General features: G+C 38.9%; 1 protein-coding gene across 2 annotated transcripts in view; it reads left to right on the forward strand.

The window, feature by feature from the left end:
• The first annotated feature begins 774 nt into the window (after positions 1-774).
• Positions 775-19,241, forward strand: part of LOC149178570 (putative pre-mRNA-splicing factor ATP-dependent RNA helicase DEAH2) — a 61,750-nt gene continuing 43,283 nt past the window's right edge. The window contains exon 1 of one of the 2 annotated variants that reach the window (XM_089420384.1): positions 775-1,310. In XM_089420384.1, the coding sequence (XP_089276510.1) occupies positions 1,044-1,310 (267 nt within the window). In that variant the 5' untranslated portion in view covers positions 775-1,043. The remainder of the gene's footprint in view (positions 1,311-19,241) is intronic. The other variant, XM_089420383.1, reaches the window with a different exon arrangement.

Below are 19,241 nucleotides of genomic sequence, written 5' to 3' on the forward strand. Positions count from 1 at the left end.
CTAGTATTAATATTGGAGAGCAACATAGACAAAGTATGACGTTTATTACAATAACTCAATTTAAAGATTGGTCTAAGATTTAAACCACCAATTTTATATGATCCATATGAAAGGATGACAAAACTAATAGGTGTGACAATAAGAACAATAGAAGAAAATAGTCTAAAATTTATCACAATGAAGACTATTTGTAATTGACGACATTCTTATTATTCATATTTTCTATCATTCAACATTGTTACATAGTCAATTTGCATTCAAAATTTTAATTTCATCATTTGTCATTATTCAATTTATTAAGAGTCTCTATCATCTCAACAATTGAGGTAACTTAGTAAATTTAAAATTAAAATGGTGAAAATAATTAGATGTTCAACAAATTTTCCATGGCTAAACACAAATGTTAGATTTATCTAACTCTGAATCTACTATGCACCAAAAGAGATCAAATCCCTCGGGTGCAAACCTTTCCTCAAATTATACACTCCAAAAAAGATTTGATCTTTCTTTAAGCAAAATAATTCCAAAATTAAATGTATCTAAACTAGTTAAAATAATAATAATGATTAATCTCCAGTTAAACAACTATTTTTACTAAAAACCAAATTTGTCAAATAAGTAATAAACCCTTAACCCCCTCTATTAAAACTTAGTGCATAAAGACGGAATCTCCCACCAACTAAACTACCAGGTAACGTGACTTGTTTACATTGCAATGGCATATTCCACGTGCTGGGATACAAAGTTCTACATTGTTACTTTACACTGTACGTAAAATATCTTCTTATCCTTTCTTCCAATCGTTTTCAGGCCGTTCGATCGGGCTATTGGGAGATCACATCCGTCGAGCAGGTCCTTGAAACTGGTAACCCTAGACAGCAATCTTTGTGCGACAGCTCGGGGCCACCGGCTTCGGGACGCAGGGAAGCTTATTGTGCATGCCGATGTTGTGAAACTGATACCCCAATACCCCTCAACACGTTATTTCCTGTCGTCGGGTTCGAATCTCAGAGATTGCGTCGGAATAAATAGACAAGCTCCCGATGGGCTATTCTGAGAGCAAGGAGAAAGGGAGTTTTTTCGAGGAGGTAACCGAAAACGTTGATACTTTCAACCAGACGAACGCCAACGGAATGGCTGATGCTATGAATCCCTGGAACAAGCGCCCGTTTTCTGCCAGGTACTATGAAATTCTCGACAAAAGAAAAACCCTACCCGTGTGGCAGCAGCGCCATGAGTTCCTCGACATGCTTGACAAATCTCAGACATTGATTTTGGTCGGAGAGACTGGCAGCGGCAAGACCACACAGGTAAACCCTAGCCTCTTTTAAAAAGAACCTTAAACATTTTGCTGTGTTTTTCATTAATTTTGAGTTATTAAGTCCAATTTTGTTGCGAGGTTATGACTTTTGTCCCTTTTATCATACGCAGTTGTATGGAACGCATTTATTTATTTTTAAATTTATGTATTGAAGTCTGATTACGGTATATTATTATTATTAAATCTTCGTTTAATAAACGCCTGTTCGGTCGCGGAAACAGCAACTTCCTGCGACTTAGATGCTAGACTCGAGGGGCATATATTTTGCTAAAATTGCTGGGACTTTGCCCCTGGCCTCATCCCTTTGATAATTTATACTCCTGCCATGACCTTGTCAATGAACCAATGAACTAACCGTGTTGTTATTTCTCACTGTGACAAACACCGGACTCCGGAATAATGCTTTCCCTGACCTTGTCAATGAACCAATGAACTAACCGTGTTGTTATTTCTCACTCTGACAAACACCGGACTCCGGAATAATGCTTTCCCACTTTGAAAAACGTTGGACTCGCAATAAAACAATCTGTTTCACTTTGAACTTTTCTTTGGATTTTGATACCATTTTAGGTGAGACTGTGATTTTTTTCATACTGAAAATGTATTTTAGAATATGTAAATAAATTTAGCACACTAAAAAATTTCGTTGGATTTTGATACCATTTTAGGTGAGGTTGTGATTTTTTTCACATTTAAAATGTATTTTAGAATATATAAATAAATTTAGCACACTAAAAACTATGTAACATACTCAAATTTTGCAAACTACACCATTTTAATTTACAAATCTAAAAGTCTTCTAGCAAATTTCAAACAAAATTGACCAAAATAAAAATGTTCAGTAAAAATCCAAAAATATTGAATTAAAAAAAACCCAAAAATATTGAGAATCTATTTTTTAATTAACCCTCTTTATGAATCCTGGCACATTTATAGGAAAAAATACATTTTAATTTAAAAATTGCATATATTTTTCTCCAAAATTGCCAGCACATTGATCAGAAAAAATACATTTTAATTTAAAAATTGCAGTATTTTCTCCAAAATGGCCAATTTTTCACCTTCTCAGCAGATAACTATTTTTTCAAAGTGATTTATGCGTTTGGGCATTAACTAAAAAAAGATCATATGTGGTCCTAACTTCTTTTTATGAATTTGGTTATTTGTTTGATTTCCTGACATGAAATAGTTCCAAGTGTTTGATAAATCAGTGAATCACACCATCTCCCGTTTTCTGTAATCCGCAGCAATTTGCTTATTGCTTTAAAGTCGTAAGATTTTCATGTGAATGTAGGGAAAGTTGCTCCTGTATGAGCCATAATTTATAATCCAGAGCCAAGTGGTTGGGTATATTGATTTTTTTGTTTTTTGTAATTGTTTTCTTGTACTGTTGTTAATGTTTTTGGAACTGAATTGGAACCGGTCGGAACTAAACTGGAATTGGTAAAAATACCGGACCAAATAATTGGTCAACCAAAACACATAAAATATTCAAATTTTAAAGAAAAAAATATATATATTCATGTGCATCCTTATGAATTGAAACCATTTATGCACAAATAAGCAAAAGTTCTTATTTATATAGCATGTAAAGGTGCACATAACAAAAATAGCATGAAGTGCACAATGTTCCACCAAGGTTCCGGGACAACGGGGCGAGGGAGCGGCCTATGCAAAAGCTCCCTACCATTTTTTAGGAAACGTGGGGGAGCGTCAGGGTCTTAAAAATTTATAAATATAAAATATAATTTATTAATTGAGTCCACTATGACAATTTGGGTTGAATTGAAAAGCTGCAAAGCATGATCATTGATATGAATTCCTGGAGCAAGAAAGCAATGAATTTGAAAATTTACAAAATCCTTCTTAGAAGAAAACTTAAACAAAGAAAGAACTGTCCTTCCTAGAAGAAAACTTAAACATAGAGAGAACTCAGAACTATAGTGGATTATGTATAATGATTTTGAGAAACTGGACTTCTAAGTTCTTGACATATTAGTTAGGCAGGGCGTAGATTTTCAACTGATAATATTAATATATGAATAGCCTATTTGGCAATGCTTCCATAGGACTAGCCCATAGGTCTGATATACCTTCACAATTTTGTTTTAGATACTGCTAACCTAGAGAAAAAGTCTAAAAGAAATCATTTTTGGAACTTGGACTAAACGAAACTTGGATGCTTTTTCCACAGGTAAAGACCATAGGCCTAATATAGTAATAGGCTGACTGTCTATTGTTTATTCAGTTCCTAGGTAACCATTGTGACAGCCATAACCTTGTGCCATAGATTTTTCCATCAGCAATCTCATGCAAAAAATGATAGACACGTAAGTGGAAGTTACTTTCTTCTTTTCATGTTGTTAGACTGCTTAGTTAGTTTCCATTTTACAGATCCCGCTGGTTTCTTTCTTTGAGTGAATGTTTATTTTGAACCCTTTAAGTTCTCATGGGATCAAAATTAGATGTCAAGGCAGAATTTTGAGAAATCATATAGGAAAGTAGTTGGGTGGCTGGTGGAATATTAACATTTGTATTTTAATCAGGTCTTATTATATCAACAATATTATATTTCAGTCAGGTCTCATCAACACAACGCATGGTAGTCAAGGAGGCAGTCTTTTAAGTTTTTACAAGTCGGATTTTTCACCCATACTTGTGGTTAATTGGTTCCTGGAAACAAAATAGTCAGATCCACTTTTCAGAACATGTGACAATAGGCTCTTTTCCTAAACCTACTATCACCATGAACGGGAGAGCCCATATTGAACCGATTCAAGGTCTTGGTTTTCCTAGCTTGCACTTTCAACTAATTGTATTAATTCACTGACTTTTTTTAGGTAATTTACCTTTTGTATACAATTCCTAATACAATCAATAATGATACAGGCACTGTTTATTAAAATCTGAACAGTGAAATCCAACGCTGTGAGTGGAGCGCTCAGCGAACTTGCAAAGGCTGTGAGTGTGTTGTTCATGGTTCAAGGTGCCGTTTTTATAACATGAAACAACGATTTTCCAAAACCCTAAATGTTAATTAACTCTTAATTAAAGATTAAGTTCAGCATTTAGTTAATTAAAATGGTTTTTAATGCATTAAAGGTGTGCCACGCCCCCCCACGTCCCCCCACGTCCCCTCTCGTCCCCCCACGCCCCCTCACGTCCCCCCACGTCCCCCTTTTTGGAAACGCCCCCTCAGGGAAGGGAAACGTTTCCCTGGCACGTCCCCCCGAGTTTCCTCCATTTTGGGAGCGTGGGGAAACGTCCCCTACTCGTCCCCAAGTCCCCGGAGCGTGGGGGTGCGAGGAAACTAGACCCCTGGGGGGGGGCGAGTCCTCGTGGAACACTGCAAGTGCAATCCATCTCTGAACCAAAAATACATCAACAAACAGGCTCTAGATGACCTCTAGCATCCAAAAAAATCATTCTACAACAAATACCTATCTATCATCAAAATCATTGCCTACAGTGGGATCTTCGTCATCAATATCACCCTCTAAGCAATAAAATTCTCGATGTCTTGTAAGCAATAAAGTAAGATAGAAAAAACGTAGCATGTCAAGTCAAGTTTTTGTTTGAGTGATAGTACATTTTTAGTAGGGTCATGATAGAGGAGTTTGACTACCAATGCCACTAAAATCAAGGTACATAGAAGGCTTGATGCTCTTGATTAATTACTAGTTCTATACCTTCATACATGACAAAATCCAACGGAAACTTTGCAATCTCCCCAATCTTGAATTCTTGAAAAATTGTTAAGTTTGCTAGATTTTGAGTGGGATCTAAAATTCTATTTTCTCCATGTGAAATCTAATGAGGTCGGAACTATTCTCAAACATCCCGAGTCATTTCATGGTAATTTTAAAATTTAAGTAAAAGGATAACAAAATGTCATCCTTTTATTTTAAGAATTTAACATTTTCCATGAATTAAATAGTAAAAATATGGCCGTAGACTTGAATATGAGGCTGCCCCATCCAAAATTTTTTGTTTTGTTTTTGTGTTTTTGTTTGGTAAATTGCATTTGGAACATCTTTGGTGGCTAGTTCCGTACAAAATCGACCTGTTCAATGAAAAAAGGTCGGTTTGATACTGTACAGGCCAGTTTGGTACTGTACCCACTGGTTTGATACTGAACCAGCTGGTTCTATTACATAACCGGGCAGTTGGGTACTTATCTGGCCATTTCCGATTTTCAACCTTGAGAGCCAGACTAGTTTGACCCCGAACCAGTCAGACCGACTAATTATGATAACATTGACTATTATTCTATATTTTCTTCATGCTCTTTTTTTCATTGCATTGGACTTATTCCTTTATTTTTATGATTCAATCAATCAAAAGAATCAGCTAGCTTTCAAAAAAGGTGTGAATGGGGCATTAGTTCAACAATGAGTATGGTACACTCTGGGTTAACTGGGTGAGGTGAAAGAGTAAAGCGTAAAACTTGGAAAACAATTGCTCGAGTTAAATGATTTTTTGGATGGGTTTTCGGTTCAAGCTTCTAGAGTCAAACTCACTAGTTACTTGCGAGTTAGGTGTTGAATTGCGAGCACTCATGACACAAGTGTGTTGTAGTCAAGTTTGATTAGACAATGATGAAATTTTGTTGGGTTGTTTTAACTTGAATCAGTTTTGGCACCAAGCCAGATGTGACTTACGATTCCAATTAGTTCCACTAACTCCTGTGAATATGCTTGTGAGGTCGATAAAGTGACAAGCCACCCCGGGGTTCCATTCTTGTTAGGTCATCCTCACATGTATGGCATGAGTTTAGGAAGGGAAGAGTGTTGAAAATAAGGGTACCAAGGAGGTGTTTCCTAGTTCATTTATCCTTTTGGCCTAGGAAGACACACTAATGACCCTTTTGTCTAGTGACATTATGAATTTTATTAATGTCATGGAGCAAAGTTATTTTTTATGGGTGATGTACTATGTACTTCAATTTATTAAAGTCACATGTGTTATAAAAGTGACTTTATGAGAAAAGTACTAAGTACACTTTATGATATAAAAGTGACTTTTATGTTTTAAAAGTGACTTTATGAGAGAAAAAGTGTACATGGTACAAAACATTAGAAAGTACTGTGAGGCTTATTAATTGAGGAGGACTACATGAGGGAGGAGGTCAAGTGGGGGACTTGATCTCATGGGCTGAGATTTAATCCGAGCCCTTGATTTCATGGGTTAGTGTTCTCCTCACTTTATAAGACAAAAAGGGAAACGAAAGAGTTACTCCATTTTTTTATTCTCAAGAGCTACTGCAAAGAGAAGGAGAACTAGAGAGCAAAGAGCAAGGAGGCAGAGATTGCAGGGTCAGGGAGAGGAGTTCATACAACAAAAGGAGAACAACAAATAGACCAAGCAAAGAGCTTGAAATTTCTAGAATGAGACTAGCGCTAATCCTGAAAATTATGGGCTAGTCATACAAGCCAAGATTTCAGTGCTTGTTGGCTGAGATTCAAGCCACAGGACTTGTGTTGGCTTGTAGAGCCGTTGGGAGGGAGTTCCAGTGTGTACCTAGCTAAGGAGAAGGATAGTTCAAATCCTTGTCTTCAGCAATTTATATAGTCACTGGTGATCCAGGTGGATGTTGGTGGCCACCCGCCTATCCCACATGGACCCCCACAACTGTCTCTTTCAGTTTTTCAGTTTCCTTAATTGTAGTACAATTTACTATTTTTAGCAGTTTTTCGGGTCATGAACTTCTAGAGCCATTTTGAGGCCCTAAACGACGTTTTTTGGGAAAACTGGGAGCAACATGTTCCATATGGGTCCATGGACCATGTTGCTCATCCCAAAGTTGTAGTCCTCGGATAGATCTTTCTAACGAGTATTGTGCACGTCAAACGAAGATCGTATGCCAAAGTTACGACCCCGTGAAGTTGATGTACCAATTTATCCAAAACGGGGCCCATAGTTTGGCGCTTCATCTCCTAGGGTTAGGTTTTTGGATGTTTGGGGTATTCCATTGTTTCTCAACAATAATTAGGCCTTCGAGCCTCTTTGTAACACAGTTCAGAGGCATGTAGCCACCACATTTCTTCTCAGAGATACGCTATCATCGCCCTAGCTGGTTTATTTCCATTTCTATTTGTCAGCATATTTCGTTATTTTACATTAATGAAATGAAGTATTATTTCTGCTGCACCTCTGTATTTATGGTTATTTTTGTAATTTGTTGCATTCCTGTTTAAATCCGGTCCAGTGGTATCAGAGCGATCTGCTCTTTCTCTGTTTTTCTTTGCATGTCCTTAACGAAGTCGGGATATAAGGAGTTAGGGCTTGAACTGGTCAAACCTTTGCAAGACTAGCCTCGCAAATCGAGACGGCCTCCCATGGCGGATGAAAAGAAAGACGAGGGGACAAGAGATCCTATCAAAATCTTGCTCGAAGAAGCCCCTGAGCAACAAAGGAACGCGATGATGGACAACTTTGCCCAGATCCTTCAGCGGCTACTCAAGGGCGACACATCTACTTCCAATAGCTATTCTGGAAATGCCATGCTGTTAAGGTACACGTTAACTTTGAAATCCCTATATTCGAGGGTTAGATAGACGCAAATACCATAGATAAATAGTTAAATCTGCTAGAAGGTTATTTTTCTGTTCGTGATTTTTCCAGCCGGGAAAAGATCACTTTTGCACTTCTTAGAGCAACCCCCCACGTCAAGGACTAGTGGGAAACCTACAGCAAGAAAAAGGATGAAAGTACGAGCTCACTATTTTTAGTCGCACCCACTTGGAATTCATTCCAGGATGCCATCAAGGAGCAGTGCTACCTTGTTAAGAGTTATGAGGACAAATACATAAAGTGGACCACGCTGCGGCAGGGAAGGGACCAAGATGTGTCGAAGTTCACAAATATTTTCCATACCCTTCGCACAAAGTTGGGTATCAAGGATTCTGAGCTGCATTTGGTACTCAAATATCGTGGCTGCCTACACAATTATATCTAGGACGAGATGGAGTTCCTGAACATCTTCTCGCTTGGCACGACGTACCAATACGCTGTCAAGATCGAGCAAAAGTTTAAACAGAAGAAGCGAGACTTTGGATATGCAAATCTGAAGCAAGGGAAAGGCTTCCCCAAACCGCAGAACCAAGGACAAAGCCAAGACGGGGCAACCCAAGACAACCCGTCGAAGCCACAAGAAAAGAACAACACCACGAAGTCGAAGAAGGACACAAGAAAGTGGTGTGAGTTCCATAAGAGCCCCACTCACAACACAAGTGTCGGACCAAGCAGTTGCTGGTGGCCGATTTGAAGGCTTCAGAATCAGATTCATGTTTCGACACTGAGTCAGAACCCGACAAGGGGAATGGCAAAGGAAGAATATCATTGACGTGGAGCCCAATGCCACTGTTGCCATCGCCAAGATCCAGAAGAATGAGCTCGGAGATCCAGAGGAGGGGGAGCGTCTTTTCCACTCACCAATGTGGGTGAAGGGTTTGCGCCTGCAATTCATTGTTGACAGTGGGAGCCAAAAGAACCTCATTTTAGCAAAGGTCGTGAAGCGGCTCGAACTACCAACCATACCACACCTGCAATCGTACAACATCGGGTGGCTTCACCAAGGACGAGATCTCTGAGTCTACCAGCAGTGCTACCTTCCCTACAGCATCAAGCCCTTCACAGATGAGGTATTGTGTGATGTTGCACCTCTTGATGTTTGTGATGTATTATTAGGCCAACCATACTTGTGGAGGCGACACACTGTGTATGAGTCAAGGCCTCGCGCTGTTATTATTTCTTTGTGTAATACATTATACATGATACCGGAGGTAGCCCCACCTACTGCCACTTCTTTGATTTCTGCTAAGAAAGGCAGTAAGATCATCTCCTAGACTAGGAAATTTATTTTCTGTCTGGTTCGCTCTCAAAGTGAGGGGAAGATAGTAGCCACTTCCATGGCCCACGTGAAGGGTTCCTCCACGCAGCAGAAGCAGGTTGATACGATCATGAAAGAAGATAGGGACATCTTCTCCTCACCCACAAGGGTACCGTTGCACTGTAAGGTCAAGCATTCGTCTGATCTGACTTCCGGAGCACCTCTACCCAATGGGCTGATCTATCGCCACTCCATTATGGAAAATGCCAAGTACAAGCAACGACATGATCAACATCAGGTACCACGCAAGTTTCAAGTGGGTGACAAAGTCTGGTTACATCTGCAGAAAGAACGCCTTACAAGAGCTCATCAGAAGCTCAGACCACTTCGATATGGTCCTTACACCAGTACCAAGGCTGTGGGAAACAATGCTTTGGAGCACAACATTCCCCTTCTTTCGCTTGCACCGAGTGTTCAATGTGGACCGCCCTCGACCAAGCTTCCCACCATCACTGGACACATCAGAAGTTACAGAACAACTCACCAGGGACCAAGTTCAGCAGAAGTTTCCTCATGTCATGGAAGAACTCAATGCAATGGGGACCATTGCTTCTTAAGGCGGGAGGAATGATCCAGGTGGATGTTGGTGGCCACCTGCCTATCCCACATGGACCCCCACAACTGTTTCTTTTAGTTTCCTTAAATGTAGCACAATTTACTATTTTTAGTAGTTTTTTCGGGTCCTGAACTTCCAGAGCCGTTTTGAGGCCCTAAACGACGTTTTTTGGGAAAACTAGGAGCAACATGGTCCATATGGGTCCATGGACCATGTTGCTCATCCCAAAGTTGTAGTCCTCGGATAGATCTTTCTAACGAGGTATTGTGCATGTCAAACAGAGATCGTATGCCAAAGTTACGACCCTAGGAAGTTGATGTACCAATTTACCCAAAACGGGGCCCATAGTTTGGCGCTTCATCTCCTAGGGGTAGGTTTGTGGATGTTTAGGGTTTTCCATTGTTTCTCAACAATAAATAGGCCTTCGAGCCTCATTGTAACACAATTCAGAGGCATGTAGCCCCCACATCTCTTCTCAGAGATAAGCTACCATTGCCCTCGCAGGTTTATTTCCATTTCTGTTTGTCAGCATATTTCGGTATTTTACATTAATGAAATGAAGTATTATTTTTGCTGCACCTCTGTATTTATGGTTATTTTTGTAATTTGCTGCATTCTTGTTTAAATGCGGATCAACTGGAGGCCGAGTTTTAGAGGGTAAGGAGGTTGAGAAAATAACTCGCTGTCAGCATAAATTTCGGGCCTCTTCCAATACATATTTCGAGGCATTTGCACTCAGAAGTTGAGGCAGAACGCTGTTGAGAAATCTGAAGGGCTGCAACTAAGATGATTTGTTTTCAACTTGATAACTGTTTGTGATGTATTTTTAATTTTCTTGGTTATTAGCTGCTTCTTATATTATTATGTTGTTCTTATCATCAAACAACTACCAAAGCAAGAAGGTCAACAATACACAAGAACATAGGATATGCGCTGCAAGCCAAGGCCAAAACCTCTTCACTTGAGAAGAAAACCCGCAAATCTCTTCTCTTCTTATAGTTTCTTCAAATGACGAATTCCAAGACCGCTAGACCAATACCAATACCCTTCCAAGACCAAGTTTGACGTCCTTGATTATGTGCTTCCTCTGTCCAAGTCAAACCCAGTCAAATCTCTTCCAGCTGCACAACTTCGACCCCCAACTACAGAATTTCGACCTCCACTGTAGGTCTGAAAATTTTGGCCCCTACAACAGTGGCTACCTCCACACGTGTGAGCAGTTTCAGGGCTTCGAAGGCTTCCTTTGACCTTTGCTTGGGTTTCTCCTTCTTATAGGGCTTGTAGGTGACCTATTAGACCTTCCTTCGACCTTCGTTATGCAATTTTCTCAACTTCAATCTTGCAACATCAAAACCCTAGCCTTCTTTCTTCGCACGTGAGAGAGAGAGAGAGAGAGAGAGGAACAACCCAAACTTTCGTTCTTCGTCCATCTTTCTTCTTCGCTAGCCTTATTCTGCTTCTCCTTCGCTTGGATGATGAGAAGATGAGTGAGTGTCCATAGGAGGTTGAGTTCGCTCCTAGATATAGGCTTCCAAGGAGGACGACAAGCCCTAATGAGGCCGACTTCTTAGTTGCCAGACCGACTTGGTCTTGGAGGGTATTTTGACATTGACACTCTTCAATGGTGGTGGGAAGTAGAGTCTTCTCCCGCAACTTTAGAAAAAATGGCTGAAGAATTTGTGAAAGATAAGGCAGGAGACTCTGTATTTCATGAAGATGGAAGTGCTCAGAGCAACATGATTGGTGCTCTCACATCAATGATTCTTGAAAATTGGTGTGGTTCAGAAATTGAGATATCAAATAAACATTCCCAGATTCTTATGAATCTAAAGTGCAAAAAATGTCTTAGTATGAAGATTTCCATAGAGATTGGGTGCAGCGGATTCATGAAGTCAAGGACAGTAAAAATTTTTTATGGAAACAGGTATACCTTGCTGCTATTGGCCTTCCAAATTTGTTGATTATTTAAGAACTCAAGAATTTTTCCAGTAGCCATATGAATCCTATACATGGGGTGAGATCTATTGTATTATAACCAAGGCCTTAGTTGGCCAATGTACAAATTTAAAAATGAACAAGTCTATAAAAAAATTGTCTAAATTTCCTGACAACAAATCAATTTGCAACAAATATGGCTTAACTTTATATGATCTTATTGTACATAGAAAAAGGACAAAGAAGGCCATAAAGAAAAATTCCAAACAAAAGATTAGTCATCAGCCCAAACGATTTTCAGGTCAGATCTGCAAGTATAGAAAAAACACAGCCAAAGGATATTATAAAAGAGTTCCCGAACTCATTATTACAGTCCTCAAGATATTCATCTTAGGACACATAAGCAAGAAGCATGGAACAAGCTTACTTGCTGGCTTTGTGGCCAACAAGGCCATACGTCAAACAAATGTCATGTTGGAGAAGAATCCAAATTGAAGAAAGGAAAAAGATCCCAAGAAAAAGCACAAAAGTTCAATCAAGAGAAGGGTAAACAAGAAGAAAGGAAACCATTGTTCCATCTTCAGTGCTACAAATGTGGCTCTAAACTGCATAAAACAGACCACTGCCAAAATTTTCACATTAAGGAAGAAGTACACATGTTAGGACACAACTGTTGTGATTCGACTAAAACCTCTAGTTTCAGTAATTCTGATTCTGATTTATTTGATCAAGATAACATGTTCCTTCTTGATTGTAATTGTACAGATTTTGATGATTGTCACTGCACTATAACAGATATTGATACTGAAGAAAACTCTGACCAAGAACAGTGACTACTAAAGTCATCAGAAAAGCTTAAAATCTGTTTGGCTCATCTCGATGATGATGAAGAAACCAAAGCCTTGGCAGGCATCAAGATGTTGTTCGAAGGGGAGATGAAAGAAAAGCTAATGGAAACTTTTCTGCAGACGATGCTAAAAAACCAAGGATCTGCAACCACTTTCTCCAGTGAAAATCCTAATCCAAAAGCCCTTTTTGTCGATGCTTCCTTTGAGAAAAATAGTAAATCCTTTCAAAAAAGCCACCAGGCAGATAAGAAAAGAACACTTACTCTCCCAGAAATTAGCCATGAGATCCAAAGTCTGAAAAACGAAATATCTAAGCTCAAAACCCAGGTCTCAAAATTAGAAAAAGGAAAGACTCCTGAAGACGAAACAATCCATTTCTTTTCTAAACCAAATCCAAATATGGAAATCTATGAGACCAAGCATGCAGATTTCAGAGGTTTAGGCAATATGAAGATTATGGTTGTGCAACATCAACAATTTCATGTTATGCTCCAGATTAGAGTCCAAGATGAAGTCTTTCATTTAAAGACCTTATTAGATACTGGTGCAGACGTCAATGTACTGAATAAAAAATTTGTGCCTGCTAAATATTGGTCCAAGGCAATATGTGAGGTTATTGGATTAGGGGCACAAGGGTTTAATTTTCAGTATGAAATTCCTAAGGCCACAATATGTTTAATACATACTGCATAAATGCAATATTTGCAGTAGGCAACATTCCTATTGACTGCATCTTGGGAAATCCATTTTTGGCAGGATGTAGAACCACATGGCTCTGCAAGACTTGAAGACGGTCGATCAGGATACTTCATCTCTGTACCCAACAATAATGGTTACTTGCATACAATCACACTCCCATTTGTGTCAACGCCTCGAATCTCCACTATGATCTAGGCAATACAAGAGTTGCATAAATCCCAAGAGAAATTAGTAGAATTGAAGGATTTAAAATCTTGCCTCCAGATTGATGACCAACTCAAACAACCTAGTGTAATGAAAAGAATTGCAGAACTCAGACAATTTCTAGAAGAGGAATGTTGTGTAGAAGAGCCCAATGCCTTTTGGCACAAAAACAATATTTTGTTGATCTACCATACAAAACAGAGTATACAGGTAATCCATGTAAAAGCCAAGCAATTGCTAAGAATGAAGCCTACCGACAGCTCTGCCTGAAGGAGATCCAGGGTTTATAAGACAGAAAGTTGATCCGAAAATCCAACAGTCCCTGGAACTACTATGGATTCTATGTCAATAAACACTCTGAACAAATCAGAGGAGTACCTTTCCTGGTAATAAATTACAAACCACTCAACAATGTCCTGGCGGATGATAACTATCCAATCCCACACTTGATTACCCGAATTGCAGGTGCTAAGATATTCTCAAAATTTGATTTGAAATCAGGATTTTGGTAGGTATCTATCAAAGAAGATCGGTTCAAAACTGCTTTCAGTATACCATCTGGACACTACGAATGGAATGTCAGGCCTTTTGGCTTGAAGCATGCTCCCTCCAAATTCCAAAAGGTGATGGACCAGGTTTTTAAGCCATATTTTCACTGGCTTATTGTATATATAGATGATATATTGGTATTCTCTAAATCTGTTGATGAACATTTTAAGCACTTGTACAGATTTAAACAAATTGTTAGAAATAGTGGATTGGTTGTAAGTAAGAAGAAAATGGAAATCTTCCAAACAAAAATCAAATTCTTGGGTCATATCGTCGAAAATGGGCAGATCACTCTGCAACAACATGTTGTTGCATTTGCTGACAAATTTCCTGATGAAATCAGAGATAAGATCTAGTTGCAGAGATTTCTAGGCTGCATGAATTATGTCTGCAACTTCTACAAGAACTGCGCCCAAGCTAGAAGAGTCTTGATTCGGCGTTTGAAAAAGAATCCCAGCCCATGGATTGAAGTGCACACTGGTGCAGTCAAGCAAATAAAAGAAGAAGTTTGAGTCCTACCCATTTTGTATGTATCTGATGAAAATTTGTTGAAGATTGTTGAATCTGATGCCGATGAGCTAGGGTGGGGGGGAATTCTTAAACAAGACAAGGAAGGTGATGAGCAAATTATAAAATTTGCTTCAGGAGTTTGGAGCCCTGCTGAACAATTTTTTCTACAATTGAGAAAGAAGTCAAAGCCGCCTGGAATTGCATCGATAAATTTGATATTCATTTGATCAATAAAAGATTTCTTCTAAGAACAAATGCCTTTGCCATGAAAAAGATCCTGACAAAAGATATAAAAAACTAGGAGAAGCCAAGTTTGCAAGATGGCAGGCCCTGTTTTCCAATTTCGATTTTGATATCGAACACATTAAGGGTGCCATAGATTGTATTCTAGATTTTCTTAGCAGAGAAAATCTCCAAGGGCCGACACACCTCATGATTATTGTTACTGAATGGGACGTCCAACACAACCAAGAACTCTACAGAGAAATCCCAGACGCCACCCGATGGCAAGATTATATAGACAGTTGGAGACCTACTTGGTAGCTACGAAACACACAAGTATTAAATGAAAATCTCCAACCACATGGAGATCTCCAGCATCTGGTTCCAGAAAGAAAAATATATCCAAAATCAAGCCGATGGATTCCTGACATGGTATATAGCCATTCTAGCAAATTAGCAAACGAAGCACAAGAGGCATTAAACCTTCATTTTAAAGATTTAATTGAAGTTTGGCAGGAAGAAAACAATCGATTCAATATTTATCACAAATATTTTGTGATCAATCGAGCAAGAGATCCATCTTTTGAACTAAAATTGCTATGGCCACATCATGACCCAACCTTGGTTTTTCCTGGTACTATCTACAATTTTTCTGCATATAAAAATTTATGGTGGAATCTCCTTTGCAGAGATAAACTAGGTTGTACATACTACACACTGATGAAATTTGGGTCACTATTCCTCACTCAACTTCATCATCAACCGCAATGGCTCATTGAATGGTGGGGAATGTTTGGACTCAACAACTTTGCCATGGACCCACTCTATTTTTGAATTTGCTTGTTCAGTTGGAATGTGAAAAATGTGAAGGTAGAGAATGCTTCCACTTACCCTGTAAAGTTGTCTGGATCTCAGTAAATACTCTGTCAATGAGATCCTCCTATATTTTATGTCCAAACACCTCCAGTGGCCTATCATGACTAAAGTTAAACATCAAATTATTTTGGGTAAGCCCATGATAGTCCATAGGATTTTTACAAAGGCATGGGACACTAATCTCTATCGCAAAATAAGATTCCCTGGCTTCACCTTGTTGGAGGCTTCATAATTGTACTCATTATTCATTCCTCGTGGACCTTCCATGATAAAGGTATCCATTGTGTAATGTAATGTCTAGTCACATGACTATGACTGTGACTGGTTTTGTGGGATTCCGACAAGATCTCCACATTGTAAATAGTTTGATACACTAGGATCTTAGAGGATGGATCTGGAAGATTGTGATGAGACTCGGAGCACTTTTCCGACTTTTGGTGAGATTTGACTCACATCTCATCTGATCTTATGGAAAGAAGATGAGTTGTCTTTTGAAGATGCCTTTTGTCTCCTCTCAATTACTATAAATAAGGAGAAGAGCAAGCCTTAGGGGCATTCGGTCTTGGAGTTTGGAAGTCGAGAATTATTGCTAGTCTGCATGTGCGCTTCTTAAGCGATTTGCTTGTAACACGGAAACATTCTCACAGATTGTGATAAGTCTGAGAAGCCTGCGCATCAGGACAAACAATCCTGGTGAGAACCTAAAGTGGCCAAACTTTTAGGATTGAGTCTTGTTTTGTGTTAAAAATCTCTGATTCTCAGACAGAGTTTGCAAAAGGCCAAGTAGCCTTCAGTTTATATACTCAATTTTGAGTTAGAATATCTGATAAATGCCTTAGCAGTGCATCTCTGGAAAGAAGAGAGACTTTATGTGTATCTATCACCAGCTATTCTGAATTCAATAAAAAAGAAGTTTGTTGTTGATCAATGCATGTCTAGTACCTGCTTAATTTTGAGTTATAAATCTTATGACTATTGTGAAGTTCATAAAAAATTCACTAGAGGTTCGCTTAGAGTCCTGGAGTGTAGTTTGCTTGTATAGGCAGGAGGCCGTCAAAGAGCGTGTTTTGCATTGGACTTGTCTGAAGGTTCGTGTATGGGTTTGTGTAAGATTTCCTGTAGCAAAGTCGCCAGTTTGTAACTCTGCAAGCTTCATTCTTTGTCAGAGGAAGCCTCTGCGACCAACGCGGTAAGGAATTGTGACCCAAATTTCAAGTGTGTAGTATGTACAACCTGGTTTATCTGTGCAAAGGAGATTTTGCCATTAATTTTTATATGCAGAAAAATTGGTATCAGAGCCAGTAACGCCTGGTTCACATGGTAATACTATAAACTCTTCTTTATCTAAAATGGAAGCTGGAAGAAGATCTGTTTCTTTTCGAGAAGTTTGAGACCAAGAAAAAACTTCCAGTAATATAGATATTGCAAAATCTATTTGATAAAGCTTCATCTTCTATAGTAAATTCTGCCGAGATAGAAATAGTCGAAAACTAGCCTGCTTCATGTTGGAAACTCCCGTCAATTAGTCCATCAGATGTGTATGCTGACCTTTCTATGTTTCACCTCAACGCTGTTACCTGTGTTTGTGTAAAAGAATGTGTCAGCCAGGTCCAAGAGAACGCTGAAACTATTTAGACTATTCCTCTTTTAGATCAGTATTTTCCTACGTGCATCTTGGTTGCATCCGGGTGGGAATTTCTGCTTTAACCCACAGAGGGTTGAACATTTTTGTGTTAGCTACTATTAGAGACTTGACTCATAACAAATATACTGATTCTATTCTTGGAGGGATTGTTGCACCCCTATCAAACGGACCTGTCTGGTTTGATTGCTATCCTAATTTCTCTGTCTATGTGTATGATGAACACATCAAAGACATACTTCAGTTGCAAATAAAGACTTCTGGCTTTGATATGTGGAGAAAAAGAACAAATATTTCCATCCACACTAGAGGTTGTTTCTGCCATACTAACACCCTCTATCCTGCAGTCTTGCATTCTCCCAACCAAGAGTCAAAATCAAGTGTGGTCGTTCTCACAGATGCTCATAATCAGAAGATTGAACACCAAACAATAAAATGGGAAGAGCTAAGTTTTCCTGAGAGTTGGGTGATAGATATTCCCAGAACACCTAAAATTCAGAACATTACTTCTGCACAAATCAGAGAAGATTTTGCCTTTGCAGTCCTGTCTTTCCCCCGCAGATCTACTATTCCCAGAATAAGGATAGAGCAGGCAGTAACAGACTGCAAAAAATCCAAACCCATTCTCGCTGAAGCATCTACCACATCATCATCCATATGTACAAACTGTCTCCATGTTGAACTATTTGAACTTGCTCAAGTTTTAATTTTTTCTGAACTAGAAGTTAAATGCCCTGCTTGCCAATATCTAGTCAACCTACAAAGCCTTGTACATTTGACCATCCATAAAAATCATAATCCAAGAACTGGAGAAGCTCCTTCTGCTCTGTTAAACAACTCTTCTCCAAATCCTAAATGCAACGACATCTCATTCCCTCATGATGAAGTTCTCATCATCCATGACCTCCCGTCCTTAGAAAATGAAGATCTAAGGCTCACTGAGACATTTAATAATATGTGACCTGCTGGTATGCCAAAGTATGGACTTGGTTATCTTGAACAGATGGATTCACTTATCCCTTCTTGTCGATTTAAAAATTTCCTCCCAGATGACTGTAAAAAGCCATCCAAACCTGAAATGTACAAATTCTTTTCTTTCATGGAAGGATGTCCAAAACACAAGATTAATGCAACCTGGATGAAAAGCATGCTAAATTGGGATCTATTTTCACATCCAGATTCCAATGACTTTAATTTAACAACATCCATGGAAGAAAAAAAAATCTTTCATTGGCATGGAAAGAATACATGAATCTTACAAACTCTTGGATTTCTTTCTATGAATGGAAGAAACAACAGACCAGTACAGAAATACAAATGCTTTATGGAGAAATCTCCACAAAGCACCAATGGACAACTTTAGATGGTTCAAAGATCAAATCCCCATCGGTCTTTCCACCATATAAAAGCATTGTGTTGGGAGAAAAAGACAATATTGCCAAATCTGCCCCTCTAGTTCTCAAAGATGACTCTGTTTTAGGCACGGATGGCAGAATCCAAAAAGTCAGTGAGCAGTTAAATTGGACAAATACTGCTCTCAAAGGTCTCTCTGTACATTCCTCAACTCATTTTGCACAGAAAGAGCAAATTGAGTCTCTACAAGTCTCTATGAATACTGTGAATAAAAATTTGAATGAATTTCAATTCTCTGTTTCCACTCTTGAAGGTTTTGTCCGAGAAAGCACTAGAGCCACAACATCTTTGTCTGATCAACTCAAAGGTCAGTATGATGATATTGAAAAAGGAGTCAGTCTAATTTGTAAGATTATCCATTTCTTCCAAAGACAAAGATATTCCCTCACCTATGCTTTTCTGACATCCTATCTCTGTACAGACAAAATCTGTTGATCGATTTCCTCACTTGTTTCCCAAAGAAACTCCTGACAAACCTGAAGCATCCTCTGGATCTCATCTTTTACCAGTTTACGAACCTCTGCCAAGCCAATTTACCAGATATCTTGCCCCTGATCTTAGTGGCAAAGGACGCA

Source organism: Pinus tabuliformis, chromosome 4_1, assembly GCF_031772625.1.
Source record: "Pinus tabuliformis cultivar Carrire ecotype Pingquan chromosome 4_1, CPIR1, whole genome shotgun sequence".
NCBI lineage: Eukaryota > Viridiplantae > Streptophyta > Pinopsida > Pinales > Pinaceae > Pinus > Pinus tabuliformis.